This window comes from Oncorhynchus nerka, linkage group LG20 (assembly GCF_034236695.1).
Source record: "Oncorhynchus nerka isolate Pitt River linkage group LG20, Oner_Uvic_2.0, whole genome shotgun sequence".
NCBI classification, from domain to species: Eukaryota; Metazoa; Chordata; class Actinopteri; order Salmoniformes; family Salmonidae; genus Oncorhynchus; species Oncorhynchus nerka.
The window spans coordinates 81,659,232-81,679,011 of NC_088415.1; the positions used below are offsets into that span (position 1 = coordinate 81,659,232).

The following is a 19,780-nucleotide window of genomic DNA, read 5'->3' on the forward strand; positions in this document are numbered from 1 at the left end:
GTCGGCCCGTTTCACGCTTCAATGGGCGTTTCTAAACCGGGTACTTTTGGTTCCTGGATGCTGATTCATGTGTATCAAACAATTTACCACGGGTATAACGCAAAAATACTTGTTTACTGTTGTATTTATGTTTAACTAGTTTATAATGGCAATAAGGCACCTCGGGGTTTGTGATATATGGCTAATATAGGCAACCACGGCTAACGCCTTGATCACACCGACAGGTTTATGCATTTTAGTACACCATAAGTACATTCATTTCCAATGGAAAGCTGCATTTGCCCTACAGCGTTGCACTGCTTTCTGTTCTGTGTGGTGCATACCTAGGAATTATCTAACTGTATGCATCAAACTGTGCGTAGACGGCTTGACAGAAATGGTAGCAGAAGGTGAATGTTGAACTTTGTTGTACACATATCCAGATGATGCTGCATACCATTTTGCTCTCTACACTACCGGTGTGATCTAGGCGTAATGGCTTTATCCATGCACCCAAAGCAGAGAACTGACTCAATCACACCGACAGCATCATTGCATTTTGGTACACCAGAAGTAGATTCATTTCCAATGCAACGCTGCATTTGCCTTGCAGCATTGCGTTGCAGAGTCAGTAGCCAGTAGCAGTGCGTTCTGTGTGGTGCATATGTTGTATTTATTGAATGTATGCATCAAATTGTATGTGTAGACAGCTTGACAGAAATAGTTGCAGAAGGTGACTCCTCGATCACACCTACAGCATCATTGGAAAAATTGTATGCAGCATCATCTGGATATGTGTGCAACAAAAATTAAACATTGACCTTCTGCTACCATTTCTGTCAAGCTGTCTACACATACAATTGAATGCATACATTTGATAAATCCAACATATTAGTGACACAGAATGCACTGCAATGAACCGTGCAGCGTTCCATTGGAAGGGAATGTTCTTCTGGTGGACCAAAATGCAATGACGCTGTCGGGGTCATCGAGGCGTGAAGGTTGAACTTTTGTTGGACACTAATCCGTACCATTTTGTGCAAAAACACTGTAGGTGTGATTGAGGTTAAAGAACAGCCCTTAGCCGTGGTATATTTAATGCTGCTTTCATAACCAAGTGAGAGGTGGTAATTAAAGGTTGTGAAGAAGTGAATAGGACTTTGGTGCATTCATGTTTTGAACTGGGAAATACCATCCAACATGGAGGTCATTTAAGGCCTGTGATTGTAAACTCAGCAAAAAAATAAACGTCCCTTTTTCAAGACCCTGTCTTTCAAAGATCATTTATACAAATCCAAATAACTTCACAGATCTTCATTGTAAAGGGCTTAAACACTGTTTTCCATGCTTGTTCAATGAACCATAAACAATTAATGAGCATGCACCTGTGGAATGGTCGTTAAGACACGGTAGGCAATTAAAGAGGTCTTTCTACTAACTCTGAAAAACACCAAAAGATAGATGCCCAGGGTCCCTGCTCATCTGCGTGAATGTGCCTTAGGCATGCTGCAAGGAGGCATGAGCACTGCAGATGTGGCCAGGGCAATAAATTGTGAGACGCCTATGACAGCGCTACTGGGAGACAGGACGGACAGCTGATCATCCTCGTAGTCGCAGACCACGTTTAACAACACCTGCATAGGATCGGTACATCCGAACATCACACCTGCGGGACAAGTACAGGATGGCAACAACAACTGCCCGAGTTACACCAGGAATGCATAAACCCTCCATCAGTGCTCAGACTGTCCGCAATAGGCTGAGAAAGGCTTGACTGAGGGCTTGTAGGCCTGTTGTAAGTTAGGTCTTCACCAGGCAACAACGTCGCCTATGGGCACAAACCCACCATCGCTGGACTAGACAGGACTGGCAAAAAGTGCTCTTCACTGACGAGTTGCGGTTTTGTCTCACCAGGGGTGATGGTTGGATTCGCGTTTATCGTCGAATGAATGAGCGTAACACCGAGGCCTGTACTCTGGAGCGGGATCGATTTGGAGGTGGAGGGTCCGTCATGGTCTGGGGTGGTGTGTCACAACATCATCGGACTGAGCAATCTCAACGCTGTGCGTTACAGGGAAGACATCATCCTCCCTCATGTGGTACACTTCCTGCAGGCTCATCCTGGCATGACAATGCCACCAGCCATACTGCTCGGTCTGTGCGTGATTTCCTGCAAGACAGGAATTTCAGTGTTCTGCCATGGCCAGCGAAGAGCCCGGATCTCAATCCCATTGAGCATGTCTGGGACCTGTTGGATCGGAGGGTGAGGGCTAGAGCCATTCCCCCAAAAAATGTCCGGGAACTTGCAGGTGCCTTGGTGGAAGAGTAGGGTAACATCTCACAGCAATAACTGGCAAATCTGGTACAGTCCATGAGGAGGAGATGCACTGCAGTACTTAATGCAGCTGGTGGCACCATCAGATACTGAATGTAACTTTTGATTTTGACTCCCCCTTTGTTCAGGGACACATTATTCCATTTCTGTTAGTCACATGTCTGTGGAACTTTTTCAGTTTTTGTCTCAGTTGTTGAATCTTGTTATGTTCATACAAATATTTACACATGTTAAGTTTGCTGAAAATAAATGAAGTTGACAGTGAGGGGACGTTTCTTTTTTTGATGAGTTTAGATCCAGAGTTGCTTTGACTCTCTAACTCAAAAGGAAGATGAACAGAATAAATGAAAACCTGCAAAATCGGCAGTGTATCAAATACTTGTTCTCCCCACTGTATATGGCCAATATACCACGGCTAAGGGCAGTTCTTAGCACGATGCAACGCAGAGTGCCTGGATACAGCCCTTAGCCATGGTATATTGGCCATATATCACAAACCCCTGAGGTGCTTTATTGCTATTATAAACGGGTTACCAATGTAATTACAACAGTAAAAATAAATGTTTTGTCATACCCGTGGTATATGGTCTGATATACCGCGTCTGTCAACCACCCAGTTTATAATTAAGCAATAAGGCACGAGGGGGTGTGGTATATGGCCAATATACCATGGCTAAGGGCTGCTCTTATGCACGACGCATAGCAGTGTCTGGATACAGCCCTTAGCTGTGGTATATTGGCCATATACCACAAACCCCCAGGGTGACTTATTGCTATTATAAACTGGTTACCAATGTAATTAGAGCAATAAAAATACATGGTATACGGTCTGATAACCACAGCTGTCAGCCAATCAGCATTCAGGGCTCAAACCACCCAGTTTATAATAGACAGTATACCACGTGTATGACAAAACATTTATTTTTACTGCTCTAATTACGTTGGTAACCAGTTTATAATAGCAATAAGGCACCCTGGGGGTTTGTGGTATATGGCCAATATACCACAGCTAAGGGTTGTATCCAAGCATACCACACCCACTCAGACCCGATTAATTATACAATCCGACTGTAGATTTTTTTTTTAATAGAATATAGGTAGGCTACTCAATGTTTGATGGGATTTTATACAACATAATTCACATACCATCAACTCTAATGACAAAGGCTATGGAATCGCTTTCTATTAACCTACCTCGCAAGGTAAGATTGGTGAAAGCGTCCATGTTAGAGCCTCTGTAACTGTCATGTTTATTATAAAGCTACCTACGTATACATTTAACCCACAACGTTGCAAGGTAATTACTGTTATTACTCCGATTTATTGTTGGCTACATGGTCTACTACCCAAGTTACTTATGGTCACAATTGTGAGTTCTTCAAATTTTCTCACAAAGACCAAAAACAGGACATCAATGCCTTTGTATTGCTTTGAGGAGACTAAAATTGTAGCTCGACTAATCAATAGATTTTCAGGACCTCATGTTGTTTGGATGACACTTCCCATCGGTCAGGTTGGAAACGTACCTCCTTGCATCTAGTTATGGCGACAGAGCGCCACTGGAGTTTATGGTTTAATGGGATGTAGGCAGTACGTACGTTGGCTTTGCCTTTGCTGACACCTTGTGGTACAATGTCCTACAGTGTAAAACAGGCTCAGCATAAAATAGCCAACACAACAGCAGTCAAGAAAGTCCATAGTAAAATTGCCTGAACAAACATGGCCTTTGCTTTGCTTCTAGGCCATTTATATATATATAAATAAATTAACAAGCAAGCCATTTGAGTTACAATTTGGGTTTTATCAACTGTTGAACAAAAAGGAGGGATGATGATATAGGCGGCAAAGTAAAGACCACGTTAACCAACAGCAAACAGGTGAGATCAAATGGCATTTCAGATACAGGCTGATGGCAGAGTCTAAACAAAACATTTGAAATAAATGAGATCACTAGTAATCCATTTTTCTATTTACACATTTTGAAAGATTTGACCTCAAGTTACCGTATTTCTCCTTTAAATATTGAGTCATCAAGCATCTGAGAAAAATATATGTTTCAGGAAAAAACATGGATACAACAAATCACTTGGAACCGTCATCCAACTAAGAAACTTGGGCCTCTTTCTAGGGTTCCTGACTTTCCGACCTGAAGATCACCGATGTCATGACTACATTTTTTCCCCCGAGATCCCAGTTGTCTTTGTATACACCATCACCCAAGACTCTGTGGAGAAAGACAGCTCATGATACTGCAGATCTGATGGCCTGTATAGTGTTTTATTTCCAATACAACAGAGTCTTGAATTGAAAGCAGAACAGGACAGTCATTTATATGCAAGCCTATGCTCTACAACAAAATACATCACAGTTGATTGTTCATGGAACTGTTGTTGGTTTGTGAAAATGATATTCCTTTGTACACTAGTTATTCAAGTCCGTATGACTATCAGGGCGCTGACAGTAACGATTACACCTACGCTGTAGTCTGTGGGAAAAAGACTCCAGTATGTTCATTCACATTGCGGTTTTAATACAGTATTTCAGTGGAAAGGAAACAAGTTGAAATTGGCATGAGAAAATGAGCAACTATTGTAGATAAAGACACTGTGCTTGAAAGCTTCCATGTACAGAAGGATATTTACATCCATCTAAATTATACGCATCATAATCCCATGTAACCTCTGCACTGCCGAAAAGTATTTAAAATCAGGAATCCAGAATCAGTTTAAAACTACTTCAGGGCAACTTGAATGCCAAAACAATCTTGTCATATTGACACTACAATAATAGAAATGTTCAGTAAGATTGAACCCCATCTGTTTTTATTGAAATGCCTGATTGAGAATTTGGAACAAAGGCACTTAACCCTCATTGCTCCTGTAAAATCACTCTGGATAAGAGCGTCTACTGAATGACTATAATGTTAAGAGCTGATAGGATGTTGTAGCAGTCTACACACTTAGATATGGAGGTTACTATGGATAGCAAACAGGGTAAAAACAAAACAAAAAATTAAGTATTTTACACCAAATCCAATTATTTTATGAATGCCATAAAATTAAAGGCCATCTTTCAGCATCAAGCCTTACATGATGTCAAATTAAATACAATATTATAATATACAACTTTAACAAAATAAAAATGTCAACACACCATGTTGCAACAGGTTAAAATATCTTGACAATAGTACACAAACAAAACAAATCATTTGCAACTGAACTGCAGTATAATACATGGATCTAAGCTAAATATACACAATAGTTGATATGCATAAACATGTACTATATCAACACACACAAATGAAAATCCTTTGCAAGATTAAGTACAACTGTACAATATCTGCAATGGGAACTGTTGAGCAAAATACAGTTTTTGCATAAACAGTAACACTATTCTTATAATACAAGATTAAAATGTCCCACACACACACAAGAATGTTAAGCACAAGACCCAAAAGGTCATAAATGTTGAGTTGGAAGCCATTGGTAAGGCAGGGCTCGGGTGTAGGAGCTGGGATGGACCACAAATGTACAGTAGCTCAGCCTTGCTCCTAACCTTAATGATCTACACTGAACAAAAATATAATATGTAAAGTGTTGGTCCCATGTTTCATTAGGTGAAATAAAAGATCCCAGAAATGTTCCATACAAAAAATCTTATTTCTCTAAAATGTTGTGCACAAAGAATCTATCCACCTGACATCTGTGGCATATCTAGAAGCTGATTAAACAGCATGATCATTACACAGGTGCATCTTTTGCTGGGGACAATAAAAGGCCACTCTAACATGTGCCATTTTGTCAAACACAATGCCACAGATGTCTCAGATTTTGAGGGAGTGTGCAATTGGCATGTTGACTGCAGGAATGCCCACATGTTGCCAGATAATTTCTCTACCATAAACCACCTCCGTCATTTTAGAGAATTTAGCAGCACGTCCAATCAGCCTCACAACCGCAGACCACGTGTATGGCGTTGTGTGGGTGAGCCGTTTGCTGATGTCAACGAACACAATTGCATTTGATCAATGAACATTTGAATGCACAGAAATAATGTGACAAGATCCTGAGGCCCATTGCGAGGACCACTTCTTTTAATAAGGTATCTGACCAACCGATGCATATCTGTATTTCCAGTCATGTGAAATCCATAGATTAGGGCCTCATACATTTATTTCAATTGACTGATTTCCTTATATGAACTGTAACTCAGTCAAATCAGTTGCATTTATATTTTTGTTCAGTATACATGATTCACTTTTAGTGGAGGGAACTCTACCAGATATCAGGGATGTTCGCTCTCACCCCACAAACACACAAAAATACACAAACGGAGTCAAATGCACAGCAACACACACACACTTTCTCTTGCACGCACTTATGGTCACAGACAGAGTCTTGCAAACACTCAGGTTGGGAGTAGTGATGAAATAAACATTGACACAACCTGGCTTCAACACTTAAATTATCATCAAGTAGCGGCATCACACCGATAGATAGATCTCTAACCTGCTAAATGTTGGTACCCTTCTAGGGCAGTGAAGTCTAGTTCATTCACGAGACAACTAGGTCCTTCACAATGACTAGTATCAGAGAAACAATACCGTTATACAAAAACACTGAAATGATAGTCAGCTTTCAAAACAAATAAACCACTGGTTAAGTGTGAGGCATGTGTTGTGATCGGCGATCACTAGTCTTGTGCAGCAGTGCACCATATGCATTGCTTCAGACTATAACGGGAAACTCGAACCTTCAGGGGAATGCTTGAAGACAAACTCGTTGTAGTGCATGTATGGTTTGCTTGCTATTTTCTTTTGATATACAGGTAACTGCCAAAATAAAGAAAACACTTGCGTAAATGGATACAAAGTATATTGAAAGCAGGTGCATCCACACAGGTGTGGTTCTTGAGTTAATTAAGCAATTAACATCCCATCATGCTTAGGGTCATGTATAAAAATGCCCAGTTTTTTCTCAGGGACTTTAAAAGAGGGGTTTCATAGGAAAATAGAGGGGTTAGTCACCAGATCTCAACCTGATTGAAGACTTATTGGAGATTATGGAGCGACGCCCGAGACCACATTTTCCACCACTATCAACGAAACAACAAATTATGAAATTTGTCCTGAAAGAATGGTGTCGCATCCCTTCAATAGAGTTCCAGACAGAATCTATGCCAAAGCGCATTGAAGCGGTTTTGGTTGCTTGTAGTGGCCCAACACCCTATTAAGACACTAGGTTGGCGTTTGCTTTATTGTTACAAGGTTTTAAAGGCCCAGTGCAGTCAAAAACATGATTTTACTGTGTTTTATACACAATGGAGGTTGGAATATTGTGAAGTTGTAAAAATGATGATAATGCCCTTTTAGTGTAAGAGCTGTTTGAAGAGACCTGAAATTTCGGCCTGTTTAGGTGGGATGGAGCTTTGAAATCAGTTAATAGACCAATAAGAAAGAGTTCCAAACCTCTCTTCCAATAGTAGCTAGCTTTCCCCTCCCCACTCAAACAGTCCTAGCAAAATTCTTGCTTGAAAAAGTGATCTGGGGAAAAAAATCAGTTGAAAATAAAGATACCCATCCACCAAACTTGGTTTTAAGTTACTGAAACAGAGCATGCTAAGCTTGTTTCAAATATTAGCTTACATGCTAAATCCTAGTGAAAAAGCGCTAATTTAATCAAATGCAGCTACTGGAGAATTTTATGTAATGTTCAGTGTTATGACACCAGTTTTTGATCGATTGTTTTCAAGCATTCCCTTTCAGATTGTAATTTCCGATACAGGCTAAAGCAGTTTGGTTTCATTCTACAAAAGACACAGCGACAAACTTAAAACTCTTTAAAGGCCACAACATGATATCCGTCTTTCCTTCAGAGACATCTCCTGTTTGACAGGCTCTATAAAAAGACTGACCCAACTGTTTCTCTCTGTCCCCAGACCATAGAGCCCCCTTGAGGGTCAGCCTGTAGGATTCGGGTGTGAGGTTGTTGGATGGGGAGTAGGGGGGCTCCTGTTCTTTCTTCTTGGTTCTGGTCCATATCAGTTTTCCTTTGGTCTCCATCTTAGATATGCCCAACCAAGTCAGTCACTTCCTACTTGTACTCCAGACAGGAAGGGGAGGGGCTAGCGTTGTAGCATGTAGACCACCATCTCGTAGGTGGACATCATGATGGCGGTGTTGGGGATCTGGCGGACCAGATGGGTGGTGAGACCACGGTACAGGGCGCGGTAGCCCTCCTCCTTAGGTACTGTCAGTAATGTCTGGAAGAAGGAACGGTACTTGCTGCCCTCCTCTCGTAGCCGGGTGCGGATCACCTCTACAAAGGGAAGAGAGAAGAGGAGAGGAAATGGGGGAGGCAGGAGAGAAAAGGGGGAGGACAGGAGAGAGGGGAGAAAGGGGGGGCAGGTGAGGAAAGGGGGAGGGCAGGAGAGAAAGGGGGAGGGCAGGAGAGAAAGGATAGACTGATTAACCCCGATTCAGTTTAAAAATGTGTATCATTGGCAATACAAATATATCAAACAATAACCATAAGGGTGATACAACATGCATACCGTGGGGGTAGGCGAGAGAGGTGGCACAGGTCTTGGAGGTGGCGGCGGCCAGCATCATGCCCACAAAGTCTGAGGCATCCCTCACCGACTCGTCCTCGTCCTGATCCATGCTGGCCTGGGCCCTGGACTCCATCAGCTTGCGCTTGATGCTCTCATAGATGACAAAATGGATGACAGTCTCGGAGATGCCGGCATACGAGGCAGACATACCCCGATAGAAGCCCCGCCAGCCCTCCGCCTGGTAGACCCGCCGCACACACTCAAACGCATTCATGCGCCTCTCGCCACGGTTCCTGTGGTAAAAACACGTTTGGGGGGGGTCTTTATAGCTAAACGGGATACATTTGGCAAGTAAGTAACATGTTAAGGGATTCGCAACATCCAATAACGTAATATGCTCTACTAGTACTCAGAATAAGACCTTTTCCCTTAGCACAATGAATCAAAACAATATTTTATTTTACCTCTATTTAACCAGGCAAGTCAGTTAAGAACAAATTCTTATTTACAATGATGGCCTACTTGTGAACAGTGGGTTTACTGCCTTGTTCAGGGGCAGAACGACAGATTTGTCAGCTCGGGGATTCGATCGTGCAACCTTTCGGTTAATAGTCCAACGCTCTAACCACTAGGCTACAATAAACATGACAATGCATAACATACAGTATTTAGAGAACCAACAAAATATGAAACAGCTGTGGATTAACGTAAAAGCTTAGGGAATTTAAAATTGGCTGCATTCTGACTTTGGGGAATCAAAGACTTTTACAGCATGTGGCCTAGATACAGCCTCCCTCCTCAGTGCTTACCTGGCATCCAGCTGCAACCGGGTCTTGATCAACCAGATGGGATTGGTCGCCGTGATAGCAGTGAACCCTGGGAAGAAGAGTTCAGAGGTTCAGACAGGGGGAGTGACTGTGTGAGAAGGACTCAGCCTATCCAAGGACAGAGATATATACAATGGGGGGTGTATTTCACAAAGCACCACCAATGAGTAAGCCAGCCATCTAACAACTGTATTTCCTGGATGATAAAGGAAGATCAACTTGAATATAGGGAAGGATATTACAGATTCAATACTTGCAGTAGTAACCCAACGACATTCAACTTCAGCTGGCTTTATGAACTAGAAAAGTAAGAGTTAGAACTGACTGCTGGCCTACCTATGGATCCTGCGTTTTGTGAAATACAACCCCGGTGCACTCTAAACATTTCCTTCGCAACTGGCAGCAGTGTGTGTAAGCTTTGTTGACATCTTTAAGCTGTGTTTATTGGCCTTTTACGAGCAGTTTATTTACCTCTATTTCACCAGGCAATCTTGTAAAATATTTCCTTTTATCGCTGGTGCTCTGGTACCAGAGATTAAAACATTTAAACTTGATTACCTTTGTTAAGGGCAGACTGTCCCTCACAGGAATGGTATTATATGGACTGATTAGATTCCTCAAGGTTATTACAGTACAGGCAAAAACTCAGCTTAAAGATACAGTCCACATTCTTCATATTTACAAGTTGCAACAAATATAACCAAGATAAAGCCTATAATTACTATAAATACTATTCCTTAGTGTTAATAAACAAGGTGGGCCTGAATCTCATGTACACGGAAGGCACTACAGAATGATATAGCATAGTGCTATGCTATTGTTCAGCCCCCTCAATGAACATCATTATTATACTTCACTCTGATTAAGTGTGCCTGATAAAATACTACCATTTAAATTAGTCAATGAATTGAGTAAATGTAATTTGAACAATAGTAGCTAGCTCCCAGATGAGGTGAGCTCAGCCCTACAGTAGGCCTACATCTTAAGAGAAAGTCCTTGTATGAACGACGTCATGGTGTGAGCCTCAGCTGAAGGCCTCATTGGCTGCCATGAGGAAACTAAATGGAGTCTGGCCTTCTTGAATTATTCAAGAGGACCAAAGAGGGAAAAAAAATCACAAAGTGGACAAGTAGGCGGATGTTATTTCCCAGGGAAACTAGGTGTATTTATGAATACCAAAACATTTACTAGTTTAATAGTGTTATTAATAAGTTGCTTGTACTAAATTTGGGTTTGATTTTTTTTTTTTTTAAATAACAGAGACCAATGAGTCTCCTGACAATGCAACAAGTCAGTATGCTAATTCACACAGGAGTGTTATGTCATATACATTACAAGGTATATGAAAAATGTGTAAGGTGCAGGTCATTCTAGTGTGATCATAATGTGTGCATTTTTAAAAGACAGACAGTAAATCCTGCACATCACTTGTGCTCTGTACCGATGTGGTCAAGATACTAAACCTCCAAACAGGAACATAATTTAAAACATGACCATTTGAAAATCAACATACATTTAGATCACTACATAGCATTTTCTCTAAACAAGAAACCAGGGGACGTCTACAGTACAGTACGCACGACTAGAGCTTCTACTGTATCAAGGGACACAGTCCTAAGGAAACTGCATGAAGAGGATGACAAGTCTGTTGAAGAAGAAGAAGGAGATAGCGTCTATGGCGTGTACTCACAGAGTAGGGGCAAAGCTACTCCGCCTCACAGCTGCAGCTAGAAGCCTGCAGATATGGGGGGGCTGAGGTGGCGGGGGCTCTCCCCCCTCACGCAGGGGTGAAAGCTACAGTAAATCCCTAAAATGACCAGTCACACACAGGCAGCAGTCAACCAACCAACCCACCCACAAACTCCCTTTATTTACATAGATGAAGAGGAAACCTACCGATCCTACCCAATCCCTGTATTTTTTAACAGGTAAAATAGGATGACAGGTATCACCCCCATCTCCCCCAATCTGATATAAACAGGTAAGATCCCCTAAGCCTCCCCAAATCCCCCTTTTTATATATAAACTTAAGAATCCTCCCCACTCCCACATTTTTACCCACCCTTTTATAAACCTACCAAGATGGGAGAGGAGAAAAGGTGTGTGTGTGTGTGGGGGGGGGGGGGGGGGGGGGGTCTCTTCCTCCCCACTCTAACCCTCAAACTCTTGACCTTGCCCAACCCACACCCGTTTTAAAATGCAAGAGGCCGTCTCGTGTCGTTTCTCTCCCCTACGTTTTCTGTATGTTGTTCTTGGTAAGGGAAGAAACATGCAAATCTGTTGTAAATGAACATCACCCCACTGGTATATTCATTAGGTGCAGGACAAAACAAATAAACATGTGTGGTACACAATAATAAAAAATATATTTCAACAATGCTACAGGTGCCAATCATTGTCAACCAATGGCATCATTACCACAGTCACTTTTATTGATTCTAAACAGTAACGATGGGGTCAAATAAAATGGGGGACAAAGTCAACAATGAAAGAGTCACAATAAAAAAAAAGGTCAAATAATGCGAGGGTTGAAATGCTAACCTTGTCAAGCAGACTTAAGTCTATAAAATGACAAGCTTTGTTAAGTGTGCCCGATTAAATTCTACCCTATAAATTAGTCACTGAATTGAGTAAATGTAATTTGAACAATAATAGCTAGCTCCCAGATGAGGTGAGCTCAGCCCTACAGTAGGCCTACATCTTAAGAGAAAGTCCTTGTATGAACGACGTCATGGTGTGAGCCTCAGCTGAAGGCCTCATTGGCTGCCATGAGGAAACTAAATGGAGTCTGGCCTTCTTGAATTATTCAAGAGGACCAAAGCGGAATAAGTTAAACGGAATATCGCTGAGTGGAGAATTTGTTTCTCTCTGATAAACAGTGTTGTGATACGCCAATTCAACAAGACCCACCCATCGGTTTCTGATCGCCTGAACAACTTCTAAAAGTTAAGCATTAATGCCATTTTTATGTTAGACAAAGGACTGTGTGGAGGCCAGATGTCTCAAATACATAGAACTTTTCCCCCAAATGAAACATATTACTGGAGTGTCAGCCGTTTCATATCTAAACTAATTCAATGGCGTGACCTAGTTCCAGTGTTATTACAGCACAGCACTAGACCTCTGCTATAATGCAGTGTGCTTTAGGCTGAATGGGGTCCCTCTTAAAATATATGATAGATGTGATATCTGTGCACAAAGAGGGTCACATATTATGCTCGAGGTTGTCAAGAGTCCACAACGTAGTTCAAGGCTCTTGACATACTATGGGGTCCTGATCCAGCATAAATTAACCACATGAACTAGCAAGTCTATACAGGAGGTCTATGGACAGAAATAGACACTAGGTCCTGAGCAAACTGTGGTTGTGTTGAACTCAAGAGAAGGCATGAGTATGTGTGGCAACTCATACTCATGTGTTACATTTACTAGGGAAAATGGTTTAGATGTGCAGCTGGAGAACAGTTCTTAGCTCCACTCCTCAACTCCTATAGAGAGGGTTCAGGGAGTTGAATGACTGTGCAAAATGGGCGTGATTTATAGGCCAGTAGTGGGTATGATTATGAATAACACCAAGTATACCAAACACTAGGAACACCTTCCTAATATTGAGCACTCCCCCCTTTTGCCCTCAGAACAGCCTCAATTCGCCAGGGCATGGACTCTACAAGATGTCGAAAGCATTGCACAGTTGTTCCACGTTGGCTGGATGTCCTTTGGTGATGGACCATTCTTGATACACACGGGAAACTGTTGAGCGTGAAAAACCCAGCAGTGTTGCAGCCTGGCACCTACCACCATACCCCATCCAAAGACACTTCAATCTTTTGTCTTGCCCATTCACCCTCTGAATGGCACACATACACAATCAATGTCTTTATTGTCTGGGGGCTTAAAAATCCTTCTTTAACCTGTCTCCTCCCCTTCATCTACACTGATTGAAGTGGATTTAACAAGTGACATCAATACGGAATCATAGCTTTCACCTGGAATCACCTGGTCAGTCAGTCATTGAAAGAGCAGGTGTTCTTAATGTTTTGTATACTCGGTGTATGTTGTCTAAATTAAAATGGTCTATTCATTCTACATCTGTAATTGAAAAAGTCAGTAAGCATGTTTCTATAATTTGTACTTGGAGAACTGGCACTATATCAAATTTTTAAAATGCTGACTAAAAAGCATCTTTGGGTAATTATTCTATATCTGCATGTGTAACTGAGGGAAAGGATTCAGGTGTTTCAAATCATTTTGGGAGTGCCATAATCCCATAGGGATTTTCTAGTGTCTGGAATTAGGTTGTCACCGATAGCCTATATCCTGTATATAGACATACGTATGTTATATGAGTGATATCTACAGCACAGTGGACAGGGCAGACGTACATCGCTGAACTTAAATAACCTACATCTGTGGTGTCAGCGGTTCAAGAGTAAATGACGATGAACCAAATAAGGACCCTCAAACCTAATAGTGACAAGGTTAGCATTTCACTTCATATGCCAACTAAGAAACATCTAAAAATGCGTATTGTTCATGTACCTTCAGTGGGGGTGGGGGGGGGGTAAACAGACTGGTAAAAAAAGGGGGAAGGGGTACAGTGTATCAAGACTGTGCAATCATGTAGAAGTTAAAGGTGATGAAAGAGCTGCAAACCAGCTAGTGACCTATAACCAGCATCATCATTATTAGCATCAATAGCATCATCATGGTCATACCAGTGAAAGGAAATGGAGTGCTACCTGAGGCGTCCGGCCGGTGTGTCGCCGCGAGGCGGGGGCTCCCGCAGTGAGGGCCCTGACATGTTAGCACCCTGGGGCCTTTACTACTGTACACACACAGCATAGACAGCGCTTGAAGGGCCAAACTCACTGTTTAGCAACAAACTGGTACGTTAACACAATTTAGGGTCCTTCGAGAGAGTCGAAGAGCCTCAAGAGAAAAAAACTGGGGAAAGTGGGGGTGGGATGGAAAGCACAACCCATACTTTGAGGATGTTATTTATTTTATTGCTGGAACAGACAGCTAGCTAGTGGTACGTCTTGTAGTTGTATGTAGTTAAAGCGTTGGGCCTCTGCCAAGTTGGCTGTATAGAATTGTAGGACAGAGGCAGTAATGTGGGTCAGTGGGTCTATTTGCCGTGTGAAATCACAAGAGCAGTTCACTATATGAGTGGAAGTAGTAGAAAATGTAACTGACAGTGTTAATTAACTCTGTGCTTTGTCTTTTTCACACTGTCTTTTCTTACCAAGTGCTTTGACAGAGAACACAGATTATTTTTTTCACATACAACTTAAGAACTACAATATTGAAGGGCAGAATAACCTCTTCACTTTCACTATAGATATAAAGTAGGGTTTATACTAGAGACTGATCCTGAAAGTCTTCAATTGTGCTTTCGGGCAAACCATCTGTGGTTGATATTCAAAACACTGGAAAACGTCCACAAGGCAACCCATATAGTGGCAATGTCTAACACCTAGCTGGATAGAGGCTAGAGCAATGTTAATCAAATATTGAATTATCTTCAAATTAACAGGAAACCCCATTCACCCCATACCGCAAGATACAAATGTACAAAACAAACATTTAATCAAAAAACAAATATGGCCAGTTACTTTAAAAAACAAAAACAAAATATCTTTAAATAAATACTTAACATATCCCCTTCTCTATGTAATCAGTCAAAATAAAATAAGTAGCTGGAAATGAATTGTCTAAACAAGTCAACTTTGAATGTAGCAACAAGCAGTAGAAACTGCACTGACAAGCAGGCTATAGACAGCAGAGGAGGAGTTTGTGGAACAACTGTTACCTGCCAGGCCTGCAGACACCATATGGACCTGCGTCGAGTCGGGCTCAAACACGCCGTTCAGCTTCTCTTTGGCAGTGGAGTAGGATGCAAAGTAGATGGCCCTGTTGATACAAGAGGGAATGGATGTGAGCTAATAGAGCGAATCAATCAATAACGATATCGTAACTGAGCCGTTACCGTTAAACTATATTTTTGGGGGTCATGACGGTCGATACCAATATGGCAAACAGAACATTTTTCATTTTTGTGAGATTGGGGCAAAATTGCACAGTATAAAGCACAGGCAAATGCCCTCTGTCCAAATTGACCCACTTCAACTTGCTTACCCCCCAATAGATCCACAGATGATGTAATTGCCATCGCACTGCCCTATCCCATCTGGACAAGAGGAATACCTATGAAAGAATGTTGTTCATTGACTATAGCTCAGCATTGAACACCATAGTACCCTCTAAGCTCATGATTAAGCTTGGGGCCCTGGGTCTGAACTCCGCCCTGTGCAACTGGGTCCTGGACTTCCTGACGGTGTGCCCCCAAGTGGTGAAGGTAGGAAACACCACTTCGCTGATCCTCAACACAGGGGCCCCACAAGGGTGGGTGCTCAGCCCCCTCCTGTACTCACTGTTCACCCATGAATGCATAGTCACACACACGACTCCAACTCAATCATCAAGTTGGCAGACAACAGTAGTAGGCTTGATTACCAACAATGACGAGACAGCCTACAGAGAGGAGGTGAGGGCCCTGGGAGAGTGGTGCCAGGAAAATAACCTCTCACTCAACGTCAACAAAACAAAGGAGCTGATCATGGACTTCAGGAAACAGCAGAGAGCACAAGCCTATCCACATCGACGGGACCACAGTGGAGAAGGTGGAAAGCTTCCACATCAATGATAATCTGAATTGGTCCACCCATACAGAGTGTGGTGAAAAGGGTGCAACAGCTCCTCTTCAACCTCAGGAGGCTGAAGATATTTGGCTTGGCCACTAAAACTGTTACAGATGCACAATTGAGAGCATCCTGTCCGGCTGTATCACCGCCTGGTATGGCAACTGCACCGTCCGCAACCGCAGGGCTCTCCAGAGGGTGGTGCGGTCTGCCCAACACATCACCGGGGGCAAACTACCTGCCCTCCATGACACCTACAGCACCAGATGTCACAGGAAGGCCAAAAAGATCATCAAGGACAACAAAACACCTGAGCCACGGCCTGTTCACCCCGCTATCATCCCATCAAAGCTGGGACAGAGAGACTGAAAAACAGCTTCTCTCTCAAGGCCACCAGACTGTTAAATAGTCTTCACCAGCCAGCTTCCGCCCAGTTACGCAACCCTGCACCTTAGAGGCTACTGCCCTATATACATAGACTTGGAATCAATGGCCACTTTAATAAATGGAACACTAGTCATTTTAATAAATGTTTACATACTGCTTTACTCATCTCATATGTATATACTGTATTCTATTCTACTGTATTTTTATTTTTACAGATCTTACATTACTCATATCACATGTATACATGTACATATTCTCATTCACCCCTTTAGATGTGTGTGTATTAGGTCGTTGTTGGGGATTGTTAGATTAGTTGTTAGATAAACTCAGCAAAAAAAGACATGGCCCTTTTGCAGGAGCCCGTCTTTCAAACATAATACATAAAAATCCAAATAACTTCCCAGATTGTAAAGAGTTTAAACAATGTTTCCCATGCTTGTTCAATGAGCCATAAACAATTAATAAACATGCACCTGTGGAACGGTCGTTAAGACACTAATAGCTAACAGACGGTAGGCAATTAAGGTCACAGTTATGAACACTTAGGACACTAAAGAGGCCTTTCTAGTGACTGAAAAATCACCAAAGGAAAGATGCCCAGGGTCCCCGCTCATCTGCGTGAACGTGCCTTAGGCATGCTGCAAGGAGGCATGAGGACTGCAGATGTGGCCAGGGCAATACATTCCAATGTCCGACAGGATTGGTACATCCGAACATCACACCTGCGGGACAGGTACAGGATGGCAACGACAACTGCCCGAGTTACACCAGGAATGCACAAACCCTCCGTCAGTGCTCAGACTGTCCACAATAGGCTGAGAGAGGCTGGACTGAGGGCTTGTAGGCCTGTTGTAAGGCAGGTCCTCACCAGACATCACCGGCAACAGCTTCGCTTATGGGCACAAACCCACAGTCACTGGCAAAAAGTGCTCTTCACTGACGAGTCGCGGTTTTGTCTCACCAGGGGTGATGGTCGGATTCGCGTTTATCATCGAAGGAATGAGCGTTATGCCGAGGCCTGTACTCTGGAGCAGGATCGATTTGGAGGTGGAAGGGCCATCATAGTCTGGGGCGGTGTGTCACAGCATCATCGGACGGAGCTTGTTGTGATTGCAAGCAATCTCCTCCCTCATGTGGTACTCTTCTTGCAGGCTCATCCTGACATGACCCTCCAGCATGACAATGCCACCAGCCGTACTACGCGGTATGTGCGTGATTTCCTGCAAGACAGGAATGTCAGTGTTCTGCCATGGCTAGCAGAAAGCCCGGATCTCAATCCCATTGAGCATGTCTGGGATCTGTTTGTTCGGAAGGTGAGGGCTAGGGCCATTCCCCCCAGAAATGTCCGGGAACTTGCAGGTGCCTTGGTGGAAGAGTGGGGTAACATCTCACAGCAAGAACTGGCAAATCTGGTGCAGTCCATGAGGAGATACACTGCAGTACTTAATGCAGCTGGTGGCCACACCAGATACTGACTGTTACTTTTGATTTTGAACCCCCCCCTTTGTTCAGGGACACATTATTCCATTTCTGTTAGTCACATGTCTGTGGAACTTGTTCAGTTTATGTCTCAGTTGTTGAATCTTAAGTTCATACAAATATTTACACGTGTTAAGTTTGCAGTTTACAGTGAGAGGACGTTTCTTTTTAATCGCGCTAAGTTTATTACTGCACTGTCGGAACTAGAAGCACAAGCATTTCGCTACATTAACATCTGCTAACCATGTGTATGTGACATAACATTTGATTTTAGTCAATGCCACTCCGACATTGCGCGATCTAATACTTATCTTTTTTATTCCATTCTTTTACTTTTAGATTTGTGTATATACTGCTGCACTGTTGGAGCTAGGAACACAAGCATTTTGCTACACCCGCAATAACATCTGCTAAATATGTGTATGTGACCAACACAATTTGATATGGCCTGGAACTCCTGTTGCATTCATTTGGATCGTTTGTGTGTTACCAACCTATATAAAAATAAACATCTACAGCACCTATAGAAAGTCCACAACCCTTTGGATTTCTTCACATGTTGTGTTACAAAGTAAGACAAAAACAGATTGAATTGTTATTTTTGTCAACGATATACACAAAAATTATACATTTTATTATTAAAAAGTACAATTCATCCACAACCAGGCACCAAAATCACATGTCCTGCTTTAGCTGGAGATTCATCTCCCATGCAACTCCAACGCTTCCTCTACTAAACTCATATTCCAGAGGATTAACGCAAGTAAACATATCCGCTGTGGGGATTAAAACCCAACGACCCGCCAGCGCTTGGCTCGCTCACCCTGCCCTTAGTGTGCAAGTGTATGTTTGTGAGAGTGAGATTATGTACACTGTGCATGTGAGAGACTGGGTGCATATTCATGCGTGTTTGTTAAGTGATGGCCGATCTTAGTAGTGGTGACGCGGACTCATCTAAAGCTTGTGATGTGGAGTGTGCTGTAGATGAACAGCTGACTGCCCAGCCAACCATGCTCTAATGGCAAACAATATGCTCTGCTGGGCAGCAGGCTGCAAAGGCCAAGGGGGAGACCAATCAGCCAGGACCTTTCCACAGCCATGGCACGCAGCAGTGTTACAGTCACGTCACTGTCTGGTTGGATAAGGTTCCTTGCTGTGTTAATGTTGGTAAAGCCTGGTGAGCGTCTAGTCGCTGGCAGGGCTTATTGAGGAAATGGCATTGGTGTTTTTGCTCTGTTCCAGTGCAACATTGAGGAGAGTATTGAGGAACAGAACCCTGTAGGAGTAATGAAGGATGATTCATTATTCTCCCCCTTTCCACTGCAGTAATTTTTATGGCAGTGTGCGCTTAGGTTAGTCTGTCTCCTTACCCCCCCCCTGCCGTTCTACCTCGCTCCTTCCCGGTTTCTCCGACACCTCTCCCCCCCCCACTCTCCAGAACCCCGCTCTCCCTGTCCTCCCTGTCCTCAGCTACCGCTCCACTTCACTGTCCTCCCACCTCGCTCTCCCACCTCTCCATC

The 19,780-nt window shown here is 42.8% G+C and overlaps 1 protein-coding gene across 1 annotated transcript in view; it reads right to left on the bottom strand.

Annotated features, from left to right (window-relative positions):
- Positions 1-4,572: 4,572 nt before the first annotated feature.
- LOC115103234 (solute carrier family 25 member 36-A) overlaps positions 4,573-19,780 on the bottom strand; it is a 31,559-nt gene continuing 16,351 nt past the window's right edge. Inside the window, exons 4-7 of the mRNA XM_029624041.2 lie at positions 15,506-15,606; positions 9,676-9,742; positions 8,867-9,159; positions 4,573-8,631 (exon numbers count right to left, since the gene is read on the bottom strand). Coding sequence (XP_029479901.1) covers positions 8,438-8,631; positions 8,867-9,159; positions 9,676-9,742; positions 15,506-15,606 — 655 coding nt within the window. The 3' untranslated portion in view covers positions 4,573-8,437. The remainder of the gene's footprint in view (positions 8,632-8,866; positions 9,160-9,675; positions 9,743-15,505; positions 15,607-19,780) is intronic.